This window comes from Equus przewalskii, chromosome 9 (assembly GCF_037783145.1).
Source record: "Equus przewalskii isolate Varuska chromosome 9, EquPr2, whole genome shotgun sequence".
In the NCBI taxonomy this organism is placed as follows: domain Eukaryota; kingdom Metazoa; phylum Chordata; class Mammalia; order Perissodactyla; family Equidae; genus Equus; species Equus przewalskii.
In genome coordinates, this window is record NC_091839.1 from 7,999,165 (window position 1) to 8,023,297 (window position 24,133).

Sequence of the window (24,133 nt, forward strand, 5' to 3'; positions counted from 1 at the left end):
TAGCCTGTTCAGCCTTAGACTGAGTCCCTAATCGTGGTGACTGAAGCCATACCTCTCCAGCTTCATTTCCCACGCTCTGCCTGGTCACACTGAATTACATTCTTTTCCCTGAGAATGCTTCATTCTCTGCACGTGTTTGGAATGCCTGTCACTCTCTTCTCCGGCTGGTCTCACACAATCCTCTCTGAAGCCTCTATAAGAGCTCCTCCCTACCCTTGTACCTTGGAGCACACTCACTTGCTCCTCTCCTCCCAGGCCTGACTAGTGGGCCCCATCTGGCTCTTAGTAACATTTTGCAAGCCTGGGTCAGTACCTAATGCCTCTTCCTGTTTCTTCCCTTGGAGTTGGCCTTTTCCAAAAGCTTGAGCTGGGTGGTTTGAGCTTTCTCTTCTTTCTCCTAGCAACTCAAGGCAAGAGGCTGCAGCCACAGAATGTTGCAGTGGCTGGCCAGAAATTCACCCACAAAGGAAGACCCCAAAACACCCCAAAAGACAGAGTCGGATGTGCGCCAGTTCCTGCCGAAGAGCCCATCCTCGGTCAAGAGAAGCAGTGCAGTTCTCCTAGAGCAATGGCTGAAGCAGGAGAAGGAGGAGGAGCCTGTGGCCAAGCAACCTCACAGCGAGTAATGCAGGACTTTCAGAGACCAACGCCAGGTTTGCTGCACTGAGTCCTGTTGCTGATTACAGGGTCTTGCATGTGTGTGTATGGATTTGCTTTGGGAGGAGGTAGCATATTGTTAGTGGACATTTGTGGGTTCCTGGGGGAGTGGCTATTCTGGTTGTGACCAGGAACCCAGTGTGGGGCAGATAGGCAGCCTGGGAAGAGGAGGGGCCACCACCACAGGGGGCCTCTTATGCCTGCAGCCTTCTCCTGCAGGAATTTTGGAGCCTTCCCTCGAAGCTTGACCCTGCTGGCAGTTCTAAGCCCTGACCTGACCTGAGCTGGTGCTGCTAGCGGAAGGCTGTTTTCTGCTCAACCTTTAAGCTCTAAGTTCTTTGGAATTCAGTTCTTAAAACATTGTTTTTTTATGAATAAATTACATTTGCTAAACTGCTCTTGGGGGAAATTCTGAATCTTACTGTTTTCTCATGGCATCAGTCCTAAGGATTGGATTTTGTTGCAAATGTGGGGCACTGGGTCATTCTGGGGACAAACTGCTGTTTTGGAAACAACCAAAAGGCTTGGTGGGGGCGTTCTTTGTTGTGTCTCTTTTTACTCTTAATACCTGGAAGTTGTCTGAATCCTTTAGGTTAAAAACAAACCTGAGAGCTGGCCTGGTGGCGCAGTGGTTAAGTTTGCACGTTCCATTTTGGCGGCCCGGGGTTGTCTGGTTCGGATCCTGGGTGCGGACATGGCACTGCTTGGCAAGCCATGCTGTGGTAGGCGTCCCACATGTAAAGTAGAGGAAGATAGGTACGGATGTTAGCTCAGGGCTGGTCTTCCTCAGCAAAAAGAGGAGGATTGGCAGCAGATGTTAGCTCAGGGCTAATCTTCCTCAAAAAGAAAACCAAAAACAAAACCTGAGGGCCTGCCAAACACAAGGGCCTGGAGAGAGACGGGGTACGGAGGCCAAGACCTTGTCCTTACCACAGGGAGCATAGGCTCAGGGTGAGGAGAAGCCCCAGGCACAGCCCTCCAAGCCCTATCCAGATTCCCAGCCTCTGGGTAGAGCGGGGCCCAGAGGATGACATGGGCTTGGGGCCCGGAGCAAGGCTGCCTCGGGGGCTGACCATCTGCCCCAGCCTGGTCAACACCTCTGTGATTCGCTCTGCAGCCTCCTCCTTGGCACTGAATCCCTTTATAATTATTTATTTATTTGTTGTTATCTGTGGTCAGTCTCCCCACCCAGATCATTAGTTCCCTGAAAGCAGGGACGGCTTTTTCACTGTTATTTTCTCCTAATATTAATAGTTGGTCTGCAAATACTGTTACATGAATGTGAGCACTTACCTCATGCCCCGCACTGTGCTAGGCAGGGAGTGACAGGCATTAACCAGGTGCCACACCTGGCAATTAAGTACTTGCTCGTGTGGGTCCACCGAAGGGATGTGACGAGCTGGGAGGGCCACTGTCGATGGGGGTGCTTGGGCAAGGTTCCTGTAAACCTCCATGGAAGAGAGGGTGCAGAGGCTGAAGGGAGGAGCGCCAGGCGACAGGGTGACAGGAGGTGGTCTTCCCAGGGATTCAGGGGGAAGGAATGGAAGAATCTCCAGGAGCACCAGGGCCAGTGTGCCTCTTAATCTTTGGGGCTTCTGGGAGACACGGACCGTAAAACGCTGTCCCATGGGGCTGAACGGAAGGGGGCCCTGAGGTGACCGGGGAGGACAGGGTGGTTGGTGTCTGTCCCCAGTGCTCTACTGGGGCGGCACAGCGCCCAGCAGCCCGCTGCGATTAAGCCACCAAGCAGAAGCTGCCCGCCTCCGGCCCTTGACTGCTAGTGTAAGTGAGCGGGCCAGTGCGGCGCACCTCCAGGCTAGGCCCAGCTGGACTGATTTGCGTGGGGTTTTGGTGGTTTTTACTAAGAGACTTTTAAAAATACAAATAACTTACAAGAAGGTTGACTGTTGTGTGACTATTTGTCATATTTGTTTCAAGTTTAATAAGTGACAAAAATGAAATTCTCTTTGTTTTTCATCACAATCTCCCACCTGTTTGTCAGGGTCGTAAATGAGTTTGTCGGGTTCTTTTCATTTTAACGTGAAAGAATAATGTCCTCTGAGGCGTGTGTCCTTTCCATTTAGGTTTTTATACTTTCACATAAGTGTGATATTAATAGCACATATCTGTATCTTGCATTTTTCGTGATTTTCAGGTTTACATCATTGGTATTGTTACTGAAAGTTCGGTCTCTGATCCAGATGCCAATCCAAATCAGAGAAAAGAGTCTTGGGAGAAAAAGGAAAGCTTTACTTTGCCAGGCAGAGGGAGGAAAGCAAGGGCTAGTGCCCCCATAGTTTCTTGCTCCCTGGTAAGAAACGGATGGGTGTTTTTATTTGGGGTTTTAGGTAGGGGAGGGGGGCTGTGGACTTCTTGGTCAGCATTTTCCCATCGTCCTCTGTCTAGGGCTTCTTCCAGCAGAGGAGACAAAGAATTTCTCAGATGAGTGTCCTTGGCTGTTTATCCCCATGGTGGAAGGTAGACTCTGACGTCAGGAAGCCGAGGAGTTGGGCCTGGGAGGGTTGGGTTTCTTGATATTCTGTGGACATTATTTTCTCTGTAAAAGAACTTCAAGGTCCTGGGATTAGCTACAACTTTAGTGGGAGCCTGGTTTGAGGCCTTCTGGGCCTTAACAATTTGTAACTTCTATTTGGTTGTAAAACTCAGGGGGTCAGAGATTAAAGAAACAAACATTTACATCTAAGTGCAACTAAAGAGCCAGGGAACTAGGAATGCAGGTTTTTACCTTTAACCCCATACATGCCAGGTTCACTGTAGGGGCTGATATTGATCAGGGCTGATATTAACTAAGAGGCAGTAACAGTATCATCTTGGATATTTCATTCTGCCCTGTTTTTTTACTACCTGGCTCATCAGCTTTCCTATGCTTTGCCAAATTGCTCTCCAAATTTTCACTTACTTCAGGGCATGTGAATCCCCATTTTCTCACATTTTGCCAATACTTAATCCTGCTTACTAGAGCAGTGGAGCATCGTCTCCTCTTCTTTGTTTTTAAAGATCTAATCTCAGGGACAAACAGGGCAGCCTTCATCTGCCTGTCTGGATGTGGCCAAGTCAGGCCAGGGCCCCAACTGTTCTCTGGGGCAGAAGGGACAGTCTTAGGATGTGGTGGTCTGGCCCCTTGGCTGGGCTCCCAGATGGCAGCACCTCTTCACCTCCACCCTACCTCTGCAGTGACCAGGCTTGGTTTAAGGGATCCAGGCCTTAAAGGGATTCTTTCCTGATTAGAGAAGGCAGAGGATCTCCAGCACTGCAGGTCCTAATAGACAGGTGTCGGCCTTCCATTCCTGTCTGCAGTCCATCTGGATCGATCTGCTGGTGCAAAGCTTGTACGCCTAAAGCCCAACTCTGCTTTGTATGGAGGCAGAACAGACCTAAGCAAGGGAGGGGCTTGGCCAAGGGCACACAGCTTGGCATAGGTAAGTTGAGGACAAATCTGAGGGCTTCTGGCCTGTGAGGGGTATCTAAGCTTGGAGAGTTTGACAAGATCCTGTTTGCTGCCAGGAAAACCTGGAGGGTGGATTGGTGGTTTGAGAACCAAAGAGAGCAATGAGTGGCCTCAGACTCCTAGATACCCACCTGGGTCTGCATACCCTCCCTCCCTCTTGTCAACCAGAGTGAGGAGCAAGTGATGGGAAGGGCGGAACGTCATTCCTTGGGGAAAGAAGCTTTGGCTAAGGCTGTATGGGACTGTCCCCAGTCCATACAAATCTGACCAAGTCCTTTGCCCTCTCTGAAACTTGGTTTGCCCATCTCTGAATCAGGAGATTGGGTGCTCACAATTGAACTCCTAGGAGCCCAGAGCAACAGATGCAGGTTGTTAGAGGCCCAGAACCTTCCCCTGGGCTGGTGTCCCGCCTGTGGAGATGGATGAGGATCCCTCCTTGTGAGCCCCAACTTGCGTCCCGGGACTCCAGGGCAGAGAGGCAAGTTGCATGCTCTGCAGGCAATACTCCTAGCAGGTGGCAGAAGCTAGAGGACTGCTTTTAGGAGTTGGGGACATCAGTGAAAGGGGTTGGACAATCAAGCTGAACAACAGAAAAAGGTTTTAAAGGGCAGTCAGACTGGGGCCGGGCCCCAGTGCCACACTCCTAGGTCCTAGCAGAGGCAGCTAGAAGAAAGATAGGAGCTGGGAGCAGCAAGAAGAGGTGGACCAGAAAAGGAGGCTCTGAAAGCTCCTCATCTGCAGGGTGCCCTGCACGGGGCTCTGGGATCCTAATGACAATCCTGTATGGAGAGGTGGTTCCACCTGGGGCAGACGCTCAGCAGCAGCAGCCTGGGTCTCTGGCTTTCACCATTTTATGGCTTCCTTTGGCTCAGTCTCCTTCAGGACACCACCATTTGGGGCTTCTTGTCTTGTGAAGCAGCCAGAAGTGCCCTCATAGAAGTTAAAGTTGCGTGATCTCAATGGTGGGGTCAGGCCCATATAGTGTGTATTTTTAATTGTGTTAAAATACATATAACATAAAATTTACCATGTTAGCCATTTTAAGTGCACAGTTCAGTAGTGTTACATAGACTCACATTGTTGTGCAGCTAATCTCCAGAACGTTTTCGTCTTGGAAAACAAACTCTGTACCCATTAAACAATAACTCCCTACTTCCCCATCCCCCCAGTCCCCGGCATCCGCCATGCTACTTTCTGTCTCTATGAATTTGACTACTCTAGATATTGCAAATAAGTGGAATCATACAGTATTTGTCTTTTTGTGACTGGCTTATTTCACTTAGCATAATGTCCTCCAGGTTCATCCATGTTGTAGCATGAGTTAGAATAACATTCCCTTGCATGTATATACCACATTTCGTTTATCCATTCATCTGTTGCTGGACACTTGGTTGCTTCCACCCTCGGCTAATGTGAATAATGCTGCGGTGAACACGGGTGTGCAAATATCTCTTCAAGTCACTACTTTGAATTCTTTTGGGTATGTACCCAGAACTAAAATTTCTGGATCATATGATAATTCTATGTTTAATTTTTCGAGGAATCTCCATACTGTTTTCCACAGCAGCTGAACCATCTTACATTCCCACAAATAGTATATAAGGGTTCCACTTACGCCACATCCTTGCCAACACTTATGTTCTTTTATTGTATAGTATCCATCCTCCGAGTTGGAGTATATCTTTTTTTTAAGCCCACATTTTAAAAGTGGAAGTTTCACAAAAAAAGTGTATAGTTTCTACATTAAAATATTTTTGGGAGGTGCCTCAGATGACTGACCCCACATGGGACCACTGCCAGGCTGAGGCCCCCTTCCAGGCCTCCCTGGATGGCTCACGTCACTCCCTGCCTCTGGAAGCGGACTTAGAAACATTTTCAGGAGGTGCTTCTGACACGGTCTGAAAAAATGGGAAGCTCTCAGCACACTGATCCACATTGCAGCCTGGTAACAATCAGCAGGACTGGGTAGTCACTGCCCCTCTTCAGGTGGGGTCTGTGTCCTCCAGGTGGCCAGACTGCCCTGCCTGGCCTGGTGCCTGTGCATTCTGTGTGTGAGAGCTCTGGTCTCGTCCTTCCTCACCCTCATTCCACACACATCCATAGTATAATCTGAAAGTGATGGCTTTGTAATGGCTAGGCTGAACTACATTTCCCCGAACTCCCTTACTTGTCTGTTTCCCATTAGGGTGAGCCACAGGGCATGTTCTTGCCCGATTTGGAAGGAAGGAACCATTTGGGTTGCTGATCTGCTGATTTACCTCCTTGGTGTGAAGCAGCCCCTGGGCCTGCAATTACTCTACTTTGCCTGGATTCTCCTTCAGTTTTACTGACTCCTGGGCCAGGTGTGTGCATGGTTAGCTGTGTGACAAAGGGTCTCAACTTCTGCAGGATACCCTCATCACCAAGGTCAAAGGCAACAAGCACCAACACAAGTGTCAGTCCATCCTGGTGTTCCAGCTTGTGCCGGTGGTGTTTCAGCCTGCTCATGTTCTTCCCCTCCTGACTGTGCACCTCAGACTCCAGCATCAGTCAAAAAGATTCAGACTTACAGAAACTGCTGCGATTGTATGTCAATTTTAAAGTAAAATAGCCAGTTAGCAGCAAAAGGAGTTGATTCAGGAATAGCCAGAGGAATTGCAATTCAGGAAATGCAAGCTAAGGCAGAAGGTAGGCAAATCAGAGAACAAAGGTGGAGAGCTTGCTTTTATAGAGAAAAAGGGGGAGTTGGGAGGGGCTGTTCTAAAGGAAAGGTCATTGGAGGAAAGTAAGAGTTCAGGGTGGTGACAGCTTCTCATTGGCTCAGCTGTTGCTGGGCAAGGAGAAAACCTTCCTTCCTCCTGCTGGAGTAGTAAAGTAGTTTCACTTCCTGCCTAAAATTGTAAAGTGAGAAGATATGTGTGTCAGTTTCCCATAGAGGGTTTCCTGACTCCGTTTTAAATGAGGTTTCCCTTTATTGTCACATGTACGAGCCAGTTTCCTGTAACCAGTCCAGTATTTAGGTGTGTATGTGCCTATATCCTTCTGGGTCTGCTTCTCCCTTGAACTCTGACTGACGTGGGAACTTGAACACCTGCTGACTTTTCCTGCCTCATGTCCTGTCAGTCTACTTGCTGCTTTCACCATTCCCCAATTCAGGAGCTTTTCCCCTACTTTTTTTCCTGCCCTCCCTTTTTCCCTACCCGAAAGCCTGTGCCAGTGCTGCTCCAGCCTGGAATGTTCCTACCCCAAAGCTGCTGGTTTGTCTGTCCTCAGGCACGTGGCTGAGCTCCTCGAGAACAGGGAGTAGGTGTGATAGGTCCCCATCCCTGCTTCTGCTCAACCAGGATGTGCTGAATGAATGACTGTGGACTAGGCCCTTGACGTAGGAGATTTCATTCCTTTCTCAGAATACCTCTGCAAGTATCACTGCCCTCATTTGCAAGTGCAAGTGGCCCCAGTAGCAGTTGCTGTGGAAAGAACCAAGGCCTCTTGGCTGCCTCATGACTGGTGGAGCTGCCAGAACAGCTAATGTGCCCTCTGGCCACATCACCCAAGGTCTGATGCCTGGGACAGAGAGATGTCAGTACCCCTTGTGCCCAACAGGTTGTGTGCTCAGTGCTAAGCCCGGCCGTGGCAGAGGACAGGTTCAGCTAGGTTGGTGCACGAGAGTCAGTTGGGTGCAGACCCCATTCTATGAGTCACTAAAGCTGCACAGCCTGGAAAAGGGCCTTTCCAGTGGCTGCAGGGCTGTCTCAGGGCCAGGGAGAAGTCGGATCTAGGGACCCAGAAGGTAGACCTGAGATCCTGAGGGGGTTCACAGGGAGGCAGGTCCCAGTTCCATGACAGGAAGGAGGCAGTATTGCAGGAGGAGAGAGCGCTATTCCCAGGGGGGTGTGAGGGATGGAGGTAGGAAAACCTGGAGACCCTGGTCAGAGGCTCTGTGTTCAGATGCTCTCTGGTTAGATGAAAAAATAAACCTTTCTTGGCTCCATTTATAGATGAGGAAATTAAGGCTTGGGGAGAACACTCTTGCCCCAGACCAAAAGACCATGGTGGAGCCAGGCCCAGAACCCTGATATCAGCCTCCAGGGCCTGGTCCTGCTTGACCCCTCTCCTGATCAGTGGGCAGAGAGGTGTCCAGGCCTGGCCCATTGCTATGCCCCTATTTTACAGACAATCAAATGCACCTGGTCCTTTCCTTCCTCACTGCACCAGGGTCACCTCCTCCAGGAAGCCTTCCTCCTGGGCCTTGCGGTGTCATGTGCCGCCAATGTTCACCTGGAATGAGGCTTCTTAAGGCCAAGTCCAAGAGACACAGTAAGTAAATGGTGATTCCTGGGCTCTGCAGCCCCATGTAGGAGCTGAGTGTGATGTCAGGGCAGGAAATACAGCCTCCTAGTCTCAGCAATCACACCAGTAGGATGAGCTTTTGAACACCTTCCTTACTGGGGCTGAACACCTTCCTTTGAGATGAGGCCTGTGCAGCCTTCCTCAGAGTGCGTGACACACACTTAGTGCTCACGTGGGGCTGCTTACGGGCATCGGTTCTTTAGCTTGTGGTGGGACCCACCTAGAGAGGTGCATTTTTGCTAAACAGTCTGAGCAAGCAGGGAAGAGAGGAGGGGAGGGGCCTGTGGGTAGATAGTGGGACACTGGGAGAGTGGTTTCCGAGGAGAGCAGTTTGAAGGGATGACTAGGTCTGAGATGTAAACATGGGAGGGTAAAGTGAGTCAAAGGAGAGACTAGATTACAAATAACAGAAACCCAGCTCAAACCAGCTTATGCAAAAACCAATGTATCAGGTCACATGACACTCAGGTATAAGGTCTCTTCAGGCATGGGTGGATCTGGAGGCTCGATTAATGTCCTTAGGTATCTTTCTCTCCATTTCTTGGTTCCAACTCTGTCTCTTTGCTCTTTTTCCAGGTGGGCTCTCCCTATGTGTTGACAAAGATGGCCACTGGCAACTGTGGCCCCATGTCCCTACCCTTTTAGTGATCCTGAGGGAGAGAGCACCTCTTTCTCAGTAGTTCCAGGAAAAGTCCCAGGATTGACTCTCATTGAAGCCACTGGAGTCAAGAACTCATTTTTGACCCAGTCATTGTAGCAAATTGAATAACCAACTGAATGCTCATTAGCCAGGTCTTTGATTCATGACCATCCCTGGGACTGGAGGGGTCAGACTCCCAGAACCATGTGGCCTGAGTAGGGTGGGTTGGGACCCCAGAGGAAAATTAAAGTGCTCTTCATTATCAGAAGAGTGGGAGGCCCCACTGAGGGCTGGCCCACTGGGTGGTCCAGCGCGTCTGGAGGAGGCAGGCCTTGGGGGAGGAAACAGCGAGCTAGCCCAAGTCTTCAAGGAATGGAGAGGGGGTGACAAGAGAGAGATGAGGGGCAGCAGCAGCAAAGTGGGAGGCCAATGGAAGAGCCAAGATCTCTGAGTAGCAAAGGTGGATTTTGGTGGGAAATATGGAAAGGCAATGCTGAACAAGCATGACCTGAAGGACATTTTGGAGCCCTGGAGCTCAGGGATGTCCTCAAAGGGCCGTCAGTCAGCAGGGTGGGGGGCTTTGGTTAGGGAGGGCTCAGAGAAAGGGGTGAAGGTCAGTGTGAATGGTTGGGCAGGAAGGAGCAGTGTCCACGTGCCCAGGTCCCCTGCAGCAGCGCTGCCCAACCCTCTCTGAACCTCACAGCCACCTGAGAGATGGTCAGAAAGCCAAGTCTCAGGCCCCAGCCTCAGACTCTAACTTGGAAAACTGGGGTGAGTCCAGGTGGCATCTGGGCTTGGGTTTCTGGTTTAGAATGGGATAGAATCTGTGGGATCACATTTAGGTGGTCCAGAGCATCATCCCCCAGAATCCTGAGTAGGCCAAGGTCTCTCATGGCCTCTACCTGCAGGTGGCCTATTGACTGGCCCCGCAGGCCGTGTGGGACAGGACCTGTGCTGGCACAGGGCACAGTGCCCCCCAGTCAAAACTGCAAAGGAGATGAAGCTGTTAGTGATCAGCATGTGGCCAGGACATAGGCTGCCAGGATGGGTAGAGCTGTCACCCGTTGTCCACCATAGTCCCTCTGTGTCCAACCTAGGCCTCCTCCTGCCTGCTTTCTGGATGCCCACTGTTGCCCAGAACCAAAACATCCACAGCAAAGTCTGGCATCGCCATTTCCTCCTTTGCTGTAGCCAGTGCCTCCTGCCGCCATCAGCCACGGGTCTCCACATTCAGGGCCCCATCTGAACTTTTGCCTAGAGAGCAGTGATGTGCTGAGGGGGGCATCTGTGACGTGTCTCCCCCACTGGCTGGGGGGGTTGGGCAGGGAAGGCACTTGCGCTGGTTTTGTCCACTTCCCTGTCGTCTGAGCCCAGCACACAGCAGGGCAGGTAAGACTCACACTGGCACCTGGCCCTGCAGTTAGTTCGCTGAGGCAGCAAGCAGTGAGGAGCGCCCAGCAGGATGTGAAGAGACCTGAAGAGGGACTAGAGTGGCCACTTGCTGTGTGTGGGAAGGGGCCAGCAGGGAGGTAGGTGGGTGATGGGTCTGCTCTGTGACCCCACCAGAGATGTGCCAGGGAGGGATAGTAGCTGCCAGGCCCGGGTCAGGGGTACTAGCAGGCCAGGGGCTCTTCTCCAGTGGTGCTCCCTGCCCTCCCTACTCCTCCCCCAAGCTATTGCTCTTCCCCTCATCACCTGTAGTTTCTTACACAGGGATCAAAAGAGATCCCCTGCAGGGGCTGGCCCCGTGGCCGTGGTTAAGTTTGCGCACTCTGCTGCAGGCGGCCCAGTATTTCGTTGGTTGGAATCCTGGGCGTGGACATGGCACTGCTCATCAAACCACGCTGAGGTAGCATCCCACATGCCACAACTAGAAGGACCCACAACAAAGAATATACAACTATGTACTGGGGGGCTTTGGGGAGAAAAAGGAAAAAAAAATAAAATCTTAAAAAAAAAAAAAGAAATCCCCTGCATCTCTCACTAACCCCAGCCCAGGCTTGCCCAGCTGGGTACCACGTACATACCCACTGTTTTTGGGCTTTTTGTGTGTATGAGGAAGATTGGCCCTGAGCTAGCATCTGTTGCCAATCCTCCTCCTTTTGCTTGAGGAAGACTGTCGCTGAGCTAACATCTGTGGCAGTCTTCCTCTATTTCTTTTATGTGGGATGCCACCACAGAGCAGCTTGATGAGTGGAGCTAGGTTGGCACACATGATCTGGCAAACCCAGGGCTGCCAAAGCCAGCCTGCAAATTCAATCCCTATGCCACCAGGCTGGCCCCCAGGGTCCTCCTTCTTTTGCTGACTTGTCTTTTCATAGAACATCTGTCAGAAGAGGCCTCAGCTTAGTGCCCAGATGGCTTAACTAGCCCATATGCTGGACACCAGGGTGTCCCAGGGCTGAGGGTCATTTTTCCCTGGCGAGCCAGGGCCGGGGGCTTCCACATTTCCACTATGTTTGCCACATCAACACAAAGTCTCACCGAATTCAGAATAACTAACTGCAAAGGTCCAGCCTGGTGTGACCTTGTAAGAGCTGAGGGGCCCTGACCAGTAAACCCCAAAAGCCACCGCTCCCCCCACCCCATGGCCGGTGGATCCTTGTCAGGGATCTTATCAGCCTCTCTCCAGCACCTTTCCACCTCTGCTCATGGGAGATGGATCCATCCTGATGCTCCTTCCGGGATCAACCGGCCGCCCCCTCCCCCGCAATTTCCTCCCCTTGCGGACGATTCCAGGCTCCAGGCCTACCCCCCTAACAGATCCGGGGTGACGAGGACCCCTGGGGTCCACCTGCCAACCCAAGCTACGCGCCTACCACGCCCATTCCTATTCCACTTAGAGGAAAAGGAGAGCAGTTCAAAGGTTTAAAGAATTTATTGTGCTCCCGCAAAAGCTGACCGGATGGAAGGAGGCGCCCGGCAGTCACGCGCCCCGAGCGACTGTTCCCCTCGCACCCAAAGGCGGGGGCGGGTGGGGAGCTGGAAAGGGCGGCGCGGAGGCAGTGGCGCCGGCCAGGATGGGGGGGCCGGGGTGCTGCCTCCGCCATTGGCGTCTAGGGGCTGGTAACCATGGCAACGGCCGTTGAAGGCGAGAGCCAATAGGGGCTTTGCCCGGGCTGTTTCAAAAATCTAAAGCAAAGGACAAAAAACGCTACAACGGCGGGGGATGGGAGGGAGGAAGAGGGGATGGAGCGGCCCGAGCCCCTCCCTGCGGCTCAGAACAGGCGCCGCGGCCCCGGCCGGGTTAAACGCACAACACCTCCAGACGGTTGGAGTAGAAAAACCGAACCGCAGAGAGACCCAGCTCGCTGGCGGTGATGGGATCTTCGTCGCCCCGCCTCACCGGAGTTCATCCTCCCGCCCCGCATCTGACCCCATTCCCACCCACTGTAGTCCAGATTGCAGTCCACAGATGGGACCCAGAGTGCGCACCTCTCGTCACCCAGTAAGGCTGCCACCGGGATGGTGGTGCTGGTGGCAGCTGGGTCAGCGGCTGGGGCGGAATCGGCAGCGGTGGAGGTGGTGGCGGCAGCTACCTAGAGATCTGAAACCTCGGGGCCTAAGGAGAGGAAGGCGGACACGCTGGCCCCGGTCTCCCATCAGTCCTCCTCTCCCCTCCCTGCGTCTGGGAGCCCAGCTTCCGGGAGTTGAAGCCGGCTACCAAGTGCGCATGCGCGGGAAAGAGAGCCTCTGGCCTCGCCAAGACCGCTGTGGTTGCTTAGCACCGTGGTTGCCAGGTTCTGAGCGAGCCCGAGCGTTCTCTGGTGGTGGACAGATGCCGGCACAGGCTGTTTCTGCTGCTTTAGTGGCAGGCTGTTGCCTGTTTTCTCCAGTGGGTCCTTCAGAAGTGAGGGAGAAGGGAAGAAAGTGTGGATAGATTTTTGGTGTGAAGCTGCGGTGCAGGCCATCTTCAGTCTGTGTCAAAATGACCTTGCAACCCAACACCTCAAGACTGAAGATGCCCGCTGGACAGATCCTCAATAGGAAAAGGTAAAGTGGTACCTCACGCTCACATTTCACAGCTGCGTTTATTAGAGATTAGGGGAATAATTAACGACCACGGTCCTTGCCTCCCTCTGCACATGGATAACATCAGGGTCTCTGAACTTGTTTGATGTATAACCAAGAACTTCTTGCTTATGTTACATTCAATGTATAATCTAGAGAAAAGCCCAGATGTACTCTCCCCTTTTTTTTTTTGAAATCTTCTAAGTTTTTCTTTTTTCCTTTTCCCTGCATGTACACCGTTTTGTTAAAGAGCAAGTACACTTAAATTCACACACCTCACAGAGGTTCCATCAGAGCACTCCGTTGAACTATTTTCCAAGGATTTGAAGACCTCATGCTAATTGTTGAATAAACTCCATCACTAATATCACTGCGACTATTTATTTCAGTCGATAAAAGTGAAAAGAAAGAGGGCCGGCCCAGTGGCGCAGCGGTTAAGTTCGCACCTTCTGCTTCTCCGTGGCCTGGGGTTCGCTGGCCTGGATCCCGGGTGTAGACATGGCACCGCTTGGCATGCCATGCTGTGGTAGGCGTCCCACATATAAAGTAGAGGAAGATGGGCACGCATATTAGCTCAGGGACAGTCTTCCTCAGCAAAAAGAGGAAGATTGGCAGTAGTTAGCTCAGGGCTAATCTTCCTCAAAAAAAAAAAAAAGTAAAGAAAGATGGATAGATAGATGAATGGGTGGTTGAGGCTCCCAAGAGTGGGGGATGGCCAGTCAGGGGCCTGGCTGACTCAGTAGGATCAGGAGACGAGCATGGGTATCGCTTCCTCACATCAGCCTTGATGGTATGCCTGGGACTGTCTGCAGAAGGGTCTGTTGAGTGACCCCAAGAAGGGACTACCTGTGTGCTTCTGGGTGGCTTTGTTCACTCAAGGGCTTTGGCAACTGGAGCCGCAGCCCAAGCCAGTGGAGCTGCCGGTCTGAGTGCAGAGGTGAGGCTTGCCCTCTGGGCCTAGGCACCCTGCAGTCCCCATTCCTTCCAGTCACCTTGTTGCTGAGTTGCTATGTTTCACTGCGTGGCTGAGTGTGAACTGTTTTTCTTCCTTGAAGTCTCTTCTGGGTTTTCTTGAGGTGCACCTGGCTTGCTGATGGCTTCAGACTGGCAGCTGTAGGACGCCCAAGTCCATCCTGAGAGGCACCTTTTCAAACATAAGGACACGAGAGGACCTGATCAGGAACTCATTTTACAGTTGGAGGAAAAAGGCCAAAAGAAGTCAGAGAAGGTCCTCAGGACTCTAGTATGGCCACCCTACCACTACCCTTCCCCCAATGCTCCAATCATCCCTAAGCCTGCTCCCATGATCAAGAAGAGGAGAGTCGCTTCGGGACTGACTGCAGGACCGACTCCCCTGCAGACTTTATGGTCTACTCGCCCCTGACCCATGGCCAGTTGAGCGGTGTGTTTTGGCCTACCAGCACTTCATCTTCTGGCTTCCACTCTTTTCCCTGGGAAGTCCGACGCTGGGGGCTGAGTGCGGTGTTGGCCTCGCGGGGGTGGGAGTTGTTCGGTACCAGGGTTTTTCCTCGGAAAGCCCTTACTCTCTCTCTCTCTCTTTTTTTCCTTTGGCTTTGTCGACCCTGTCTCCAACCTTCTCAGACTTTGGGTGGACACTCTGCATGTTTCCTCTTGGGTCCTGGATAGGATATTCTCCATCGTGACCCCTCTGGGGGTTCTTCTTGCGGTCCAAAGCCTGGCTGGGGTCATCGTGGTCAGTCTGGGGATCTCCAGAGTCTGCCTCAGAAACACTCTCTGCATCTAGTCTTGCCGCCTCCCAAGGCCGCAGGTGTGCGATGCGATCTTTCTGTCCCCTGTGCTTGCCTTGGCTCTTCACTGTCTCCCGTGATCCAGTGCTCCTCCGCTTGGCTGCACTCGTTCGATCCCCGTGGGTTCACTTTTCCTTCCGCGGCGCCTCTCCTGTTCCTCAACCCTTCTGCTCAGCCCGTGGCTTTTGTTCTGCTTCTGTCACGGACCCTCCTCTTTTCCAATTCCAATTGGCTTGGTTTGTTTTTTCAACTCAGAAGAGAGACTGACCTGTCAAGACCGAGCACTTCCTTTCCGAGTCTCGCCGCGGTGTCTTTCCCGGACGCTCGTCCCTCCCCCTGCACCCCTCCAGGAGCCTGTCTTTCGGCATCATTCACGTCAAGGACAACGCGCCGCTTTTCCCTCCGACAACTTTGGGTGGGTGTCCCGGGAGGTGGGGTGCTGCCCTCGCCACCACTTGGAACACGATGGGAGGGGCCCGAGCCCCCGAAAGGCCTGGAGAAGACCCTTCCTGACCATCACACGAGCCTAGAAGAGACTGCTTCTCCAAAGGGGATCCTCTGAGGACGGCTAGAGCCCTTTCAGGGTGATCCCCACCGTGGAGGGGACAGAGGCCTGATAGGAGAATGCCCATCCGTGGCCCAAGCGCCCACCGAGGGTCTATGCCTGGTCTAGGTCTCCACGGCCAGCTCCTCGACGGCCATGCCCAGGTACCACCTGAGGGCAGGTGGTGCTTTTCAGGAGGGGTGACAGGCTGGGTGGGGTGGCTTTCGACACCTTCCTGGAAGGCCCTAGGAGAGGCAGGGACCCGTGGCTGTGACCCCAGGGCATAGGCCTCCTCTGCCCACGTCTAGGGGAGTCCCTGGTCCCTGGGTCCGTTGATGTTGTGGTTGACCTGACCGTCCCTTGGAGCGGGACTCGGGGGATCTTCAGGCCCCCCCCCACACACACTGCATCTCACCCCTCCCTACCCCCCATCTGACCCCACAGCCACCCACTACGGTCCCGATTCGGGTCCACAGAGGGGCCCTGCGTGCCCGGGTCTCGACACCCGGGAAGGCTGCCACCAGGGTGGCGGTGATGGTGGCAGTTGGGGCAGAGGCCGGGGCGGCGGGTGGCAGTGGTGGGGGTCACGGCAGCGGTGGAGGCAGCCGCCCAGAGATCGGCGATCTCCGGGACCTTAGGAGGGGATGGGGGAGGTGCCCTGCACGCCTTCCCCTCTCCCTTCCTTCCTTCTCTCCCCAGGCCCCTCCACCCACCCCCTCCGGGACCCCAGCTTCCTTGTGTGGAAGACCGACAATCCCCTATGCATGTGCTGGCCACTGGCCCTCTCTCGCCTTGCAGTGCCAGCTCCCTTTGCTAAGGGCCTTGACCCCGAGATTCTGAGGCATTGAATTCACCCTCCGGCGGTGGCTCTGTGCAGGGACCGCCTGTTGCTGCTGCCCTCCTGAGTCTGCTGTCTTATGTTTTCCCTTGGTTACTTCCTCTACTTTTCAATGAAGAACATTGTTTGTAATGTAACATCTGGGTAATAGTCCTCTATTTTGTATGTGGGACTCTGCCACAGCATGGCTCTTCGAGTGGTGTGTTGGTGTGTGCCTGTGTTCTAAGCTCACCAACCCTGGGCCGCCAAAATGGATCATACGATCTTAATTACTATATCACTGGGCTGCCCCCCTCCTTGCTTTTTACCTTCCTTTCATCTGTCCAATTATCTGAAGGTCTCACTGGGAATCATAGGCCACAGCCACCTCACTAAAGCACCTGCCACATCCTGTGCCTGCACCTATGCTCCGCCAGAGGGCACTCCTCCTTCCTCATAGCCTCCTGGTTATGTTACTTAGCAATGGTGGTGGTCCTTGTGAGACGAGAGGGCCTCTAGCCTGCACATGTACCATTGGACTTGGCTTCAACTTCAGGAAGATGGGCTCCTGGAAAGGAGAGTGGGTGCAGAACTGAGAGTTGAGGGGAGGTGACGAGTGCCTTCCAGTAATCAGAAAGCACCCCCCACCCAGTCACCCCACATCCAAAACCACCACCTTTCCAGGTAGTATCTCTGCATGACCAGAGAGGACCTCACTGTGGAGATACATCTCAGGCCTAGAGTGTTGGTGGGCACTTGGTTCCCTGGACAGGCTGTTGTCACCTCCACAGTGGGGACAATCTTGAAAGGGCTCTAGCCATTCTCAAAGGAGGCAGGTTGATGAAGCATTCTTCCTGGCCCCTGTGATTGTCAGTAACAGTTTCCTCAAAGGCCGTCCAGGCTCTGTCCCCTCCCACTCTATATTCCAAGTTCTGGTGACAGCAGCACCCCACCTCCAGGGACGTCCACCAAAAGTCATCACACCCCAAACGGCAAAGTGGTGGCCTTTTATTTGATGTGAATTGTGCCAAAAGACAGGTTCGTGGATAGGTATAGGGGAGGTTCAAACATCAGTTCAGTCATAGGTAAAAGACACAGAAGGGAAATACTTAGTCTGGGCAGGGTAGGAAATCTCTTTTCTGGGTTTAAAAACCAAGTGAACAAAGGAAATGATAAAAAGGTATCCCTGTGACTTACAAAGAATGGAAGCCATGACCTGTGCAGAAAGGTTGCTGTCAAAACAACAGTTCGTAAAGAGTGGTCTGGGAATTCCTAGGGGTCCCTAAGGTGTAAGTTATTTTCATAAGAATTCCAAGACTTTATTTTCCTTTTTGATTCTCATTCTCTCATGAGTGTAGAGTTTTCCAGTGTACACCACATATGACATTGCTATAGACTGACTCCAGAATCAAGGATGAGAACCCAGGTGTCTTTAATTAAACCATCAAAGCTATTTGCAAAACTGTATAACGATGCCACTCTTGAAGTATGCTTGTTTTTGAAAATAATCACTTTTCATAAAATCTTATTTATGTTAACATGTAATGAGTTTGTTTTTAAATGAATTAAAAAATATATTTTTAAAATTTCACTTTGAGAACTGCTGTTGCAAAATGCCCCGGTGTCTTAGCTCTGGTTCCCTGGGAAACAGAATCTGAGATGGAAATTTATGAGTTTTATTAGGAAGAGCTCTTGGGAATATTATCCTAAAGGGAATGAGGAAACAGAATTGGGTGAAGTTGAATTGTGAGGTAGTTGTAATCCCTTGGGGAGCTCTAAAATTGGGGTGGTTCTCAGACTTCTAAATGGAGGCACAGGGAGCCACGTCACCCTCAGGCAGGCAGTGTAACCTTGCACAATGCAGCTCCCTTCATCCAAGAGCAATTCCTACACAGGAACTTAGCTGTGAGTTGTCAGCAATCAAAATCCTTAGCAGTTGGCAGCACAAGTGCTTCAGTCCTGAGGGAGAATCTTGACAATTCTGAGGCACAGCTTACACTCGAGAGTTCCCATAGTGATCAGGCTGAAATGACTCATGGCAGGACTATGGCTGAGATCACACTCTTGACTTATTCCTCTTTCCTGTCCTGCCTCCTCTATGCCCTTACCCTTCTTATTGGGAGCACTTATTTAATAAATTACTTGCATAGGAATCCTCATCTCTAGTCGACTTCTGGGAAACACAAGCTTAAAGAACATCCACAATAGATCTCAATTCCATCCCCCAATCTTTACCCCAAAATGTTTCTCCCTAGTCTGCTGCTTTTTTAGCAAATGGTTGACCAGCTAGTTCCTCTCCATAAAAATGTAGGAATTATTCTTTATTTCTCTCTTCCTCATCTTTCATATCAGCAAACTTCAAATGAAGTTTGAAATCTAGAATGGAATTCTCCAGGCAGCAGTTCATGTGTATCTAGTACAGAGGCATTTATCATGATTTGATTAATGATTTTTTTCAGATGTTATCTCAGTCGCTTACTACCTTATTTCTACTCCTTAAGATAAGAAAAAAAATTAACTTACAGAGACCAGATCATCTTCTTGCTGACAGGTGATCAGTAACACACCCTTCCTAAAGTTGAGATTCAGGTTTACTCTGAGGCATTTATCTCACACAATAAGCACAGTCACTTGTACTGGGAAAGGCCAAAAGAGTCGACTAAGGTGGTCCTCATTGACCATAAGTGAAATTGAAATTTTTTCTGTTGACTCCAAAGCTATGTAAAGAAACGGGCAAAGGAGTTAAATGAAGTATGAGCCAAATAAACACAAAAAAATAAATCAGAGAGAAAAATGAGTTTAGACAAAAAAGTCTTGCAAATAAAATTATTTACACAGGTTTTCTTACGTAAGTAATACATGAACTTTGAAAACGATTTTTAAAAAGAAATCTACAAAAATTAGGTGTGCTGGCAAAACTAGATTTCACACAAAATGTATTAAGGAAGAGACTATAAAATGACAATACTCATTTAGATATTTAAGTCTTAGTAAATTGTTTTTTCATAAGAATCAGTCCCTGCTATTTACAATTGTAAGTCACTGTTGATCTGCAAAAACAGCTAATAAAACTCAAAATTGGTAGTCATGCTTGTATTTCACAACTCTAGTTTAGAGAAAGATTTAAGTTTTGTGAAATCAGCTTCAAAAAAATATGGTTGACAGTCAAACATTCAACACCAAAGTTCCCTTTTGATCACAATCCCCAGTCCTGATCTCCTTTTTTAAAAGGCACTAATAGGGGCCAGCCCTGTGGCTGAGTGGTTAAAGTTCCATGTGCTCCGCTTTGGCAGCCTGGAGTTCAGGGGTTCAGATCCCGGGTGCAGACCTACTCCACTCATCAGCCATGCTGTGGAGGCATCCCACATACAAAGTAGAGGAAGATTGGCAGAGATATTAGCTCAGGGCTAATCTTCCTCAAGAAAAAAAAAAAAGGCACTAATAGTTTTCTATATATCAAGAATATATCATGGCATAATAAAAAATTACCTTATGTAACAGTTGGTTCATGTGTTGTTAGAATGAGATCCTTTTAGAGGAACTCTGTTATTACTGCTCCGGGTCTGAGACCACTGCTTCCAACTAAAACTAGACAGGTTGTGTAAGTCCAGGGTTGTGGAAGGAATAAAATGATCTGTAGGTTAAGAGTGAAGCAATTTTACACAATTGCTTATGACCACCTCAAGAAAATAAAAGGCTTTCTCATTTCAAAATACTGTAATAATTAATAATGATGTTAACGCTTATGCTGGTTGAATGGAAACTTGCAAGGCAAGAAAACTAATTTCACAGAGTCAGTTTCTCAAGAAAATATTCTGTCCACAATGACTCTAAACGTATTACTAATTAGTTAGCTATGAGTCCAACAAATCCATTGTCAAATAATACAAGACACACTGAGATAGTAGGGATCATTAGTAGACTATGATGCCGTAAAATAGTAAATAAAATCACATTTGATTTGTCACAGTGCCATCTGACTTTCAAACTTTTAATAATTACATATTTACTTGAATCTAAGACATAATTGGTTGAAAGATGACTCATTTTAAGAAATACTAAAATGTAAAAAAAAAAGGATAAGATTGATAAAACATGATAATTTTATTTTATATTGTAAATAGAACTATCACTTCTATTTACTAATTTTCTGAAAATGTTTTTGATAAAATAGTTCAGCATCTGATAGGGCATATGAACCCATTATAATGTTTTTTCTATGGGCATAGGCTTCCCCTAGTCTATAAATTCTGAGAAATAACTACAAAAACACTATTAAGACAAGACATCCATATTACCATTGCGTATCGTTAACTTTTAAGATTTATTTTACACGCTACCAATCTTTTTTTTAAGGCATAAAAATTACAAGTAAAGCTAAAAACCCCCTTTGATCAACACCCTCAATCCTAATCTCCTGCCAGAAACACCACTAACAAATAATTTGGTATGTTTCCTCCTAGTTCATTTTAAATAGTTTACATACATATCTCAATAATAAAAACATAGTTCTGTTCTTTATGAATGATTTCATTCCAATTTACATGAATGTCATTACACAATACGTTTCATCCGGATCTTGATTTTTTTCATTCAACATTGTTTTAGATAACTACCCACGTACAAAAGACAGATTTAATCCATTGCTTTTAACTGTGTATATTGTTCCATTACTTGAATACATCACATTTTATTCATCCATTACCCCATTGATATTTATGTTGTTTTCAATTAAAATATATATATTTCTTATGCATACCTGTGAGTTTCTTCAGGATGTATATCCATTAAGTGAAACTGCAGAGTCCTTTTGTCTTTTAAGAAATGCTTCCCTGCCTCAAAGTCATAGACAGCATCCTGTACTTCTTTCCAAGAATTTCAGAGCTTGGCTTTTACAAGTTCAAATCCTTCGGAATTCTGTTTCTTTATATGTTGTAAGGTTGTATGTAATTTTATTTTCCCCAATATGGAGAGTCAAATACTCCAATTTTTACAGAGTAGGCTGTCATTTCCCTACTGATTCATGATGTCATGTCTAATATACAGCACGTTCACATATATTCATTGGCTTATTTCTAGGCATTTTGTTCTGTAAAATCTGTTTACTTACCTATTCGTGCACTAACCACACACAGTATTTAATGACCATAACTTTATAACATGTGTAGTATATGGTAGAAGGTGTGTCCTCTCTGTTCTTTTTCAAAATAGTCTCGGCAATCCATAGACTTCTATTTCACACAAATTTTAGAATCATTTTGTAAAGATCCTAGAAAATTCTTGTTAGATGTTTGGAACTATATTAAGTCTATAGATTAATTTTGGGATAACTGATATTTTTATGATAGAGTTTTTACATCTACATAAATGATATTTCTCTCCACTTATTCAAGTCTTAGGCCCTCTAATAAAGCTTCAGAATTTTTCCATAAAGATCTTGTTCATTTTTTTGAGTTTATGCCAAGATATTTCAAAAGTTAAGTAAAGCATGGGTTGAACTTAAGACAAGGCCTTCCCTCATTTAGTACTCTCGGCGTTTCTCACCTGTATGACCTCTCTTATGTATAGAAAGAGATGCTCTTTGAGAGAAGGCTTTCCCACATTCATTACATTCAAAGGGTTTCTCACCAGTATGACTTCTCATATGTATAATAAGTAACGAGCACTGAGAGAAGGCTTTTCCACATTTATTACATTCATATGGTTTCTCCCCTGTATGACTTCTCACATGAAGAGTAAGGGATGAGATTCGAGAGAAGGCCTTACCACATTCATTACATTTAAATGGTTTCTCTCCAGTATGAATTTTTTCATGCTCAAGGAGATTTTGTCTCTGACAGAAAGCTTTTCCACACTGATTACAATGGTAAGGTTTCTCTCCAGTGTGAATTTTCTCATGTTCAGTGAGATTCGATTTCTGACTAAAGGCTTTCCCACATACTGTACATGCATAGGGTTTCTCCCCAGTATGAATTCTCTGGTGTCGAATGAGGTTTGACATCTGAATAAAAGCTTTCCCACATTCATTACATTCATAAGGTTTTTCTCCAGTATGAATTTTCTGATGTGTAATGAGATTTTCTTTCCGGCTGAAGGCTTTCCCACATTCGTTACATTCATAGGGTTTCTCAGATGTATGATTTCTCATATGTACAGTAAGGGATGAACTTTGAGAGAATGCTTTCCCACATTCACTACATATGTAGGGTTTCTCACCTGTATGACTTCTCATATGTATAATAAACACTGAACATTGAGAGAAGGCTTTTCCACATTTATTACATTTATAAGGTTTCTCTCCTGTGTGACTTCTCATGTGTAGAGTAACAGATGACATTCGCGAAAAAGCTCTACCACATTCATTGCATGCATAAGGTTTCTCCCCAGTATGAATTTTCTCATGCTCAATAAGATTCTGCTTTTGGCTGAAGGATTTTCTACATTCCTTACATTCATAGGGTTTTTCTCCAGTATGAATTCTCTCATGTTCAATGAGATTTGACTTCTGACTGAAGGCTTTCCAACAATCTTTACACGCATACGGCTTCTCCCCAGTATGAATTCTCTGGTGTCTAATAAGGTTTGACATCTGAATGAAAGCTTTTCCACATTCATCACACTTATATGGTTTTTCCCCAGTATGAATTTTTTGATGTGTAATAAGATTTTCCTTTCTGCTGAAGGCTTTTCCACAGTCCTTACATTCATAGGGTTTCTCTCCAGCATGAATTCTCTCATGCCTGATGAGGTCAAATTTATGGCTGAAATCTTGTCCACACTGATTACACTTAAAGGGGGTTACGACATGGGATGAACAATGGTAAAATGGTTTCCCATACTTATTACATTCATAATTTTTCTCTGTTACACAGGCCTTCTCATAATTAAGTAAGTCTAAATTATCTTCCAAACCCTTATCAAGTGAGTCACATTCACAGAAGCTTTGTCTTGAAGTAACAATGTCTGAGCTCAGAGGAAATATTTTTGTAACTTTTTTATATTCAATGACATTTTCCTTGACCAGAGTTTTCTTGGAGATGGATGTGACTTTCCTCACAAGTGTTTCCTGTTGCTTCTTGATGTGCTCATCAACTTCCCAAACTTCTAAAATGGAGGACCAAAAATTATTACTTTTGAATTTTCCTACTACTATACTATTAATAACATTTCAGAAATTTGCTAATGTGAGGTTGATCTTTGATGCTGGCTCTAGTCTCCCACTATGAAAGAAATCCAAGTGCAAATGTCCCCAGTTCCTAAGGTTAGAGAAGTTAACTCCTATAGAAAATATTATAGAGAAAAAACTGACATTTATAGGCCCAAAGTAGCTTTCACTGATTTTAAAAGTGTACTTATACAATGAAGAAATCAGTAAAATTAATAGAATAATTAAGATGAAATGGCGAATACATAAATGACTGGATAGGGAGTCAAACGACTAGAGGATAAAATTAACTTCTGTGACTTAATACAATGGATTGAATGTATATGTTTAATTTCTCCTCCTGCTTAAAATTCCATTAAAATGACAGTAAAAGAATAAAGGGTCAAACCTATAAGGACAAAGGAAATGGGAGTGTAAAAGAGCGTGAATAAGAGCTTTCAACAAAATACTGGAAGATAAAAGGACTATAGGGAACTGTTAACTGATAACAAAGCTAAGAATTCAAAGTACTATGAAGATGAAAATGTCAAGCAACAAAGAGATTTGACCACAAAATACTGGACAAGCTCAAAAATTAGAGGATTCAGAAAATGAACCATAGAGGCTCTAGACTTAGTAACAAGTAAAGTAGATGCAGAGGAAAGGCCTTATACTAAAAAATGAGAGATTATGTGAACATTTATATATTGATTAGTGAGCCCTCGAATCAGTTTCTGTTCCTTAATCTCATGA

The 24,133-nt window shown here is 47.8% G+C and overlaps 2 protein-coding genes across 34 annotated transcripts in view; one reads left to right on the plus strand and one right to left on the minus strand.

Annotated features, from left to right (window-relative positions):
* LOC103543488 (5-hydroxymethylcytosine binding, ES cell specific) overlaps positions 1-24,133 on the plus strand; it is a 70,912-nt gene that overhangs the window by 38,653 nt on the left and 8,126 nt on the right. For 8 of the 17 annotated variants that reach the window (XM_070557606.1, XM_070557607.1, XM_070557604.1 and 5 more), the window contains one exon: positions 402-1,055. In XM_070557606.1, coding sequence (XP_070413707.1) covers positions 402-626 — 225 coding nt within the window. In that variant the 3' untranslated portion in view covers positions 627-1,055. Of the gene's footprint in view, positions 1-401; positions 1,056-8,320; positions 8,423-9,031; positions 9,243-24,133 lie in introns of those variants that run through there. The other 9 variants (XM_070557615.1, XM_070557616.1, XM_070557611.1 and 6 more) reach the window with 3 other exon arrangements.
* The window catches only part of ZNF568 (zinc finger protein 568), a 45,161-nt gene continuing 40,231 nt past the window's right edge, over positions 19,204-24,133 (minus strand). For 11 of the 17 annotated variants that reach the window (XM_070557504.1, XM_070557515.1, XM_070557512.1 and 8 more), the window contains one exon: positions 19,204-23,340. In XM_070557504.1, the coding sequence (XP_070413605.1) occupies positions 21,758-23,340 (1,583 nt within the window). In that variant the 3' untranslated portion in view covers positions 19,204-21,757. The remainder of the gene's footprint in view (positions 23,341-24,133) is intronic. The other 6 variants (XM_070557511.1, XM_070557518.1, XM_070557516.1 and 3 more) reach the window with 1 other exon arrangement.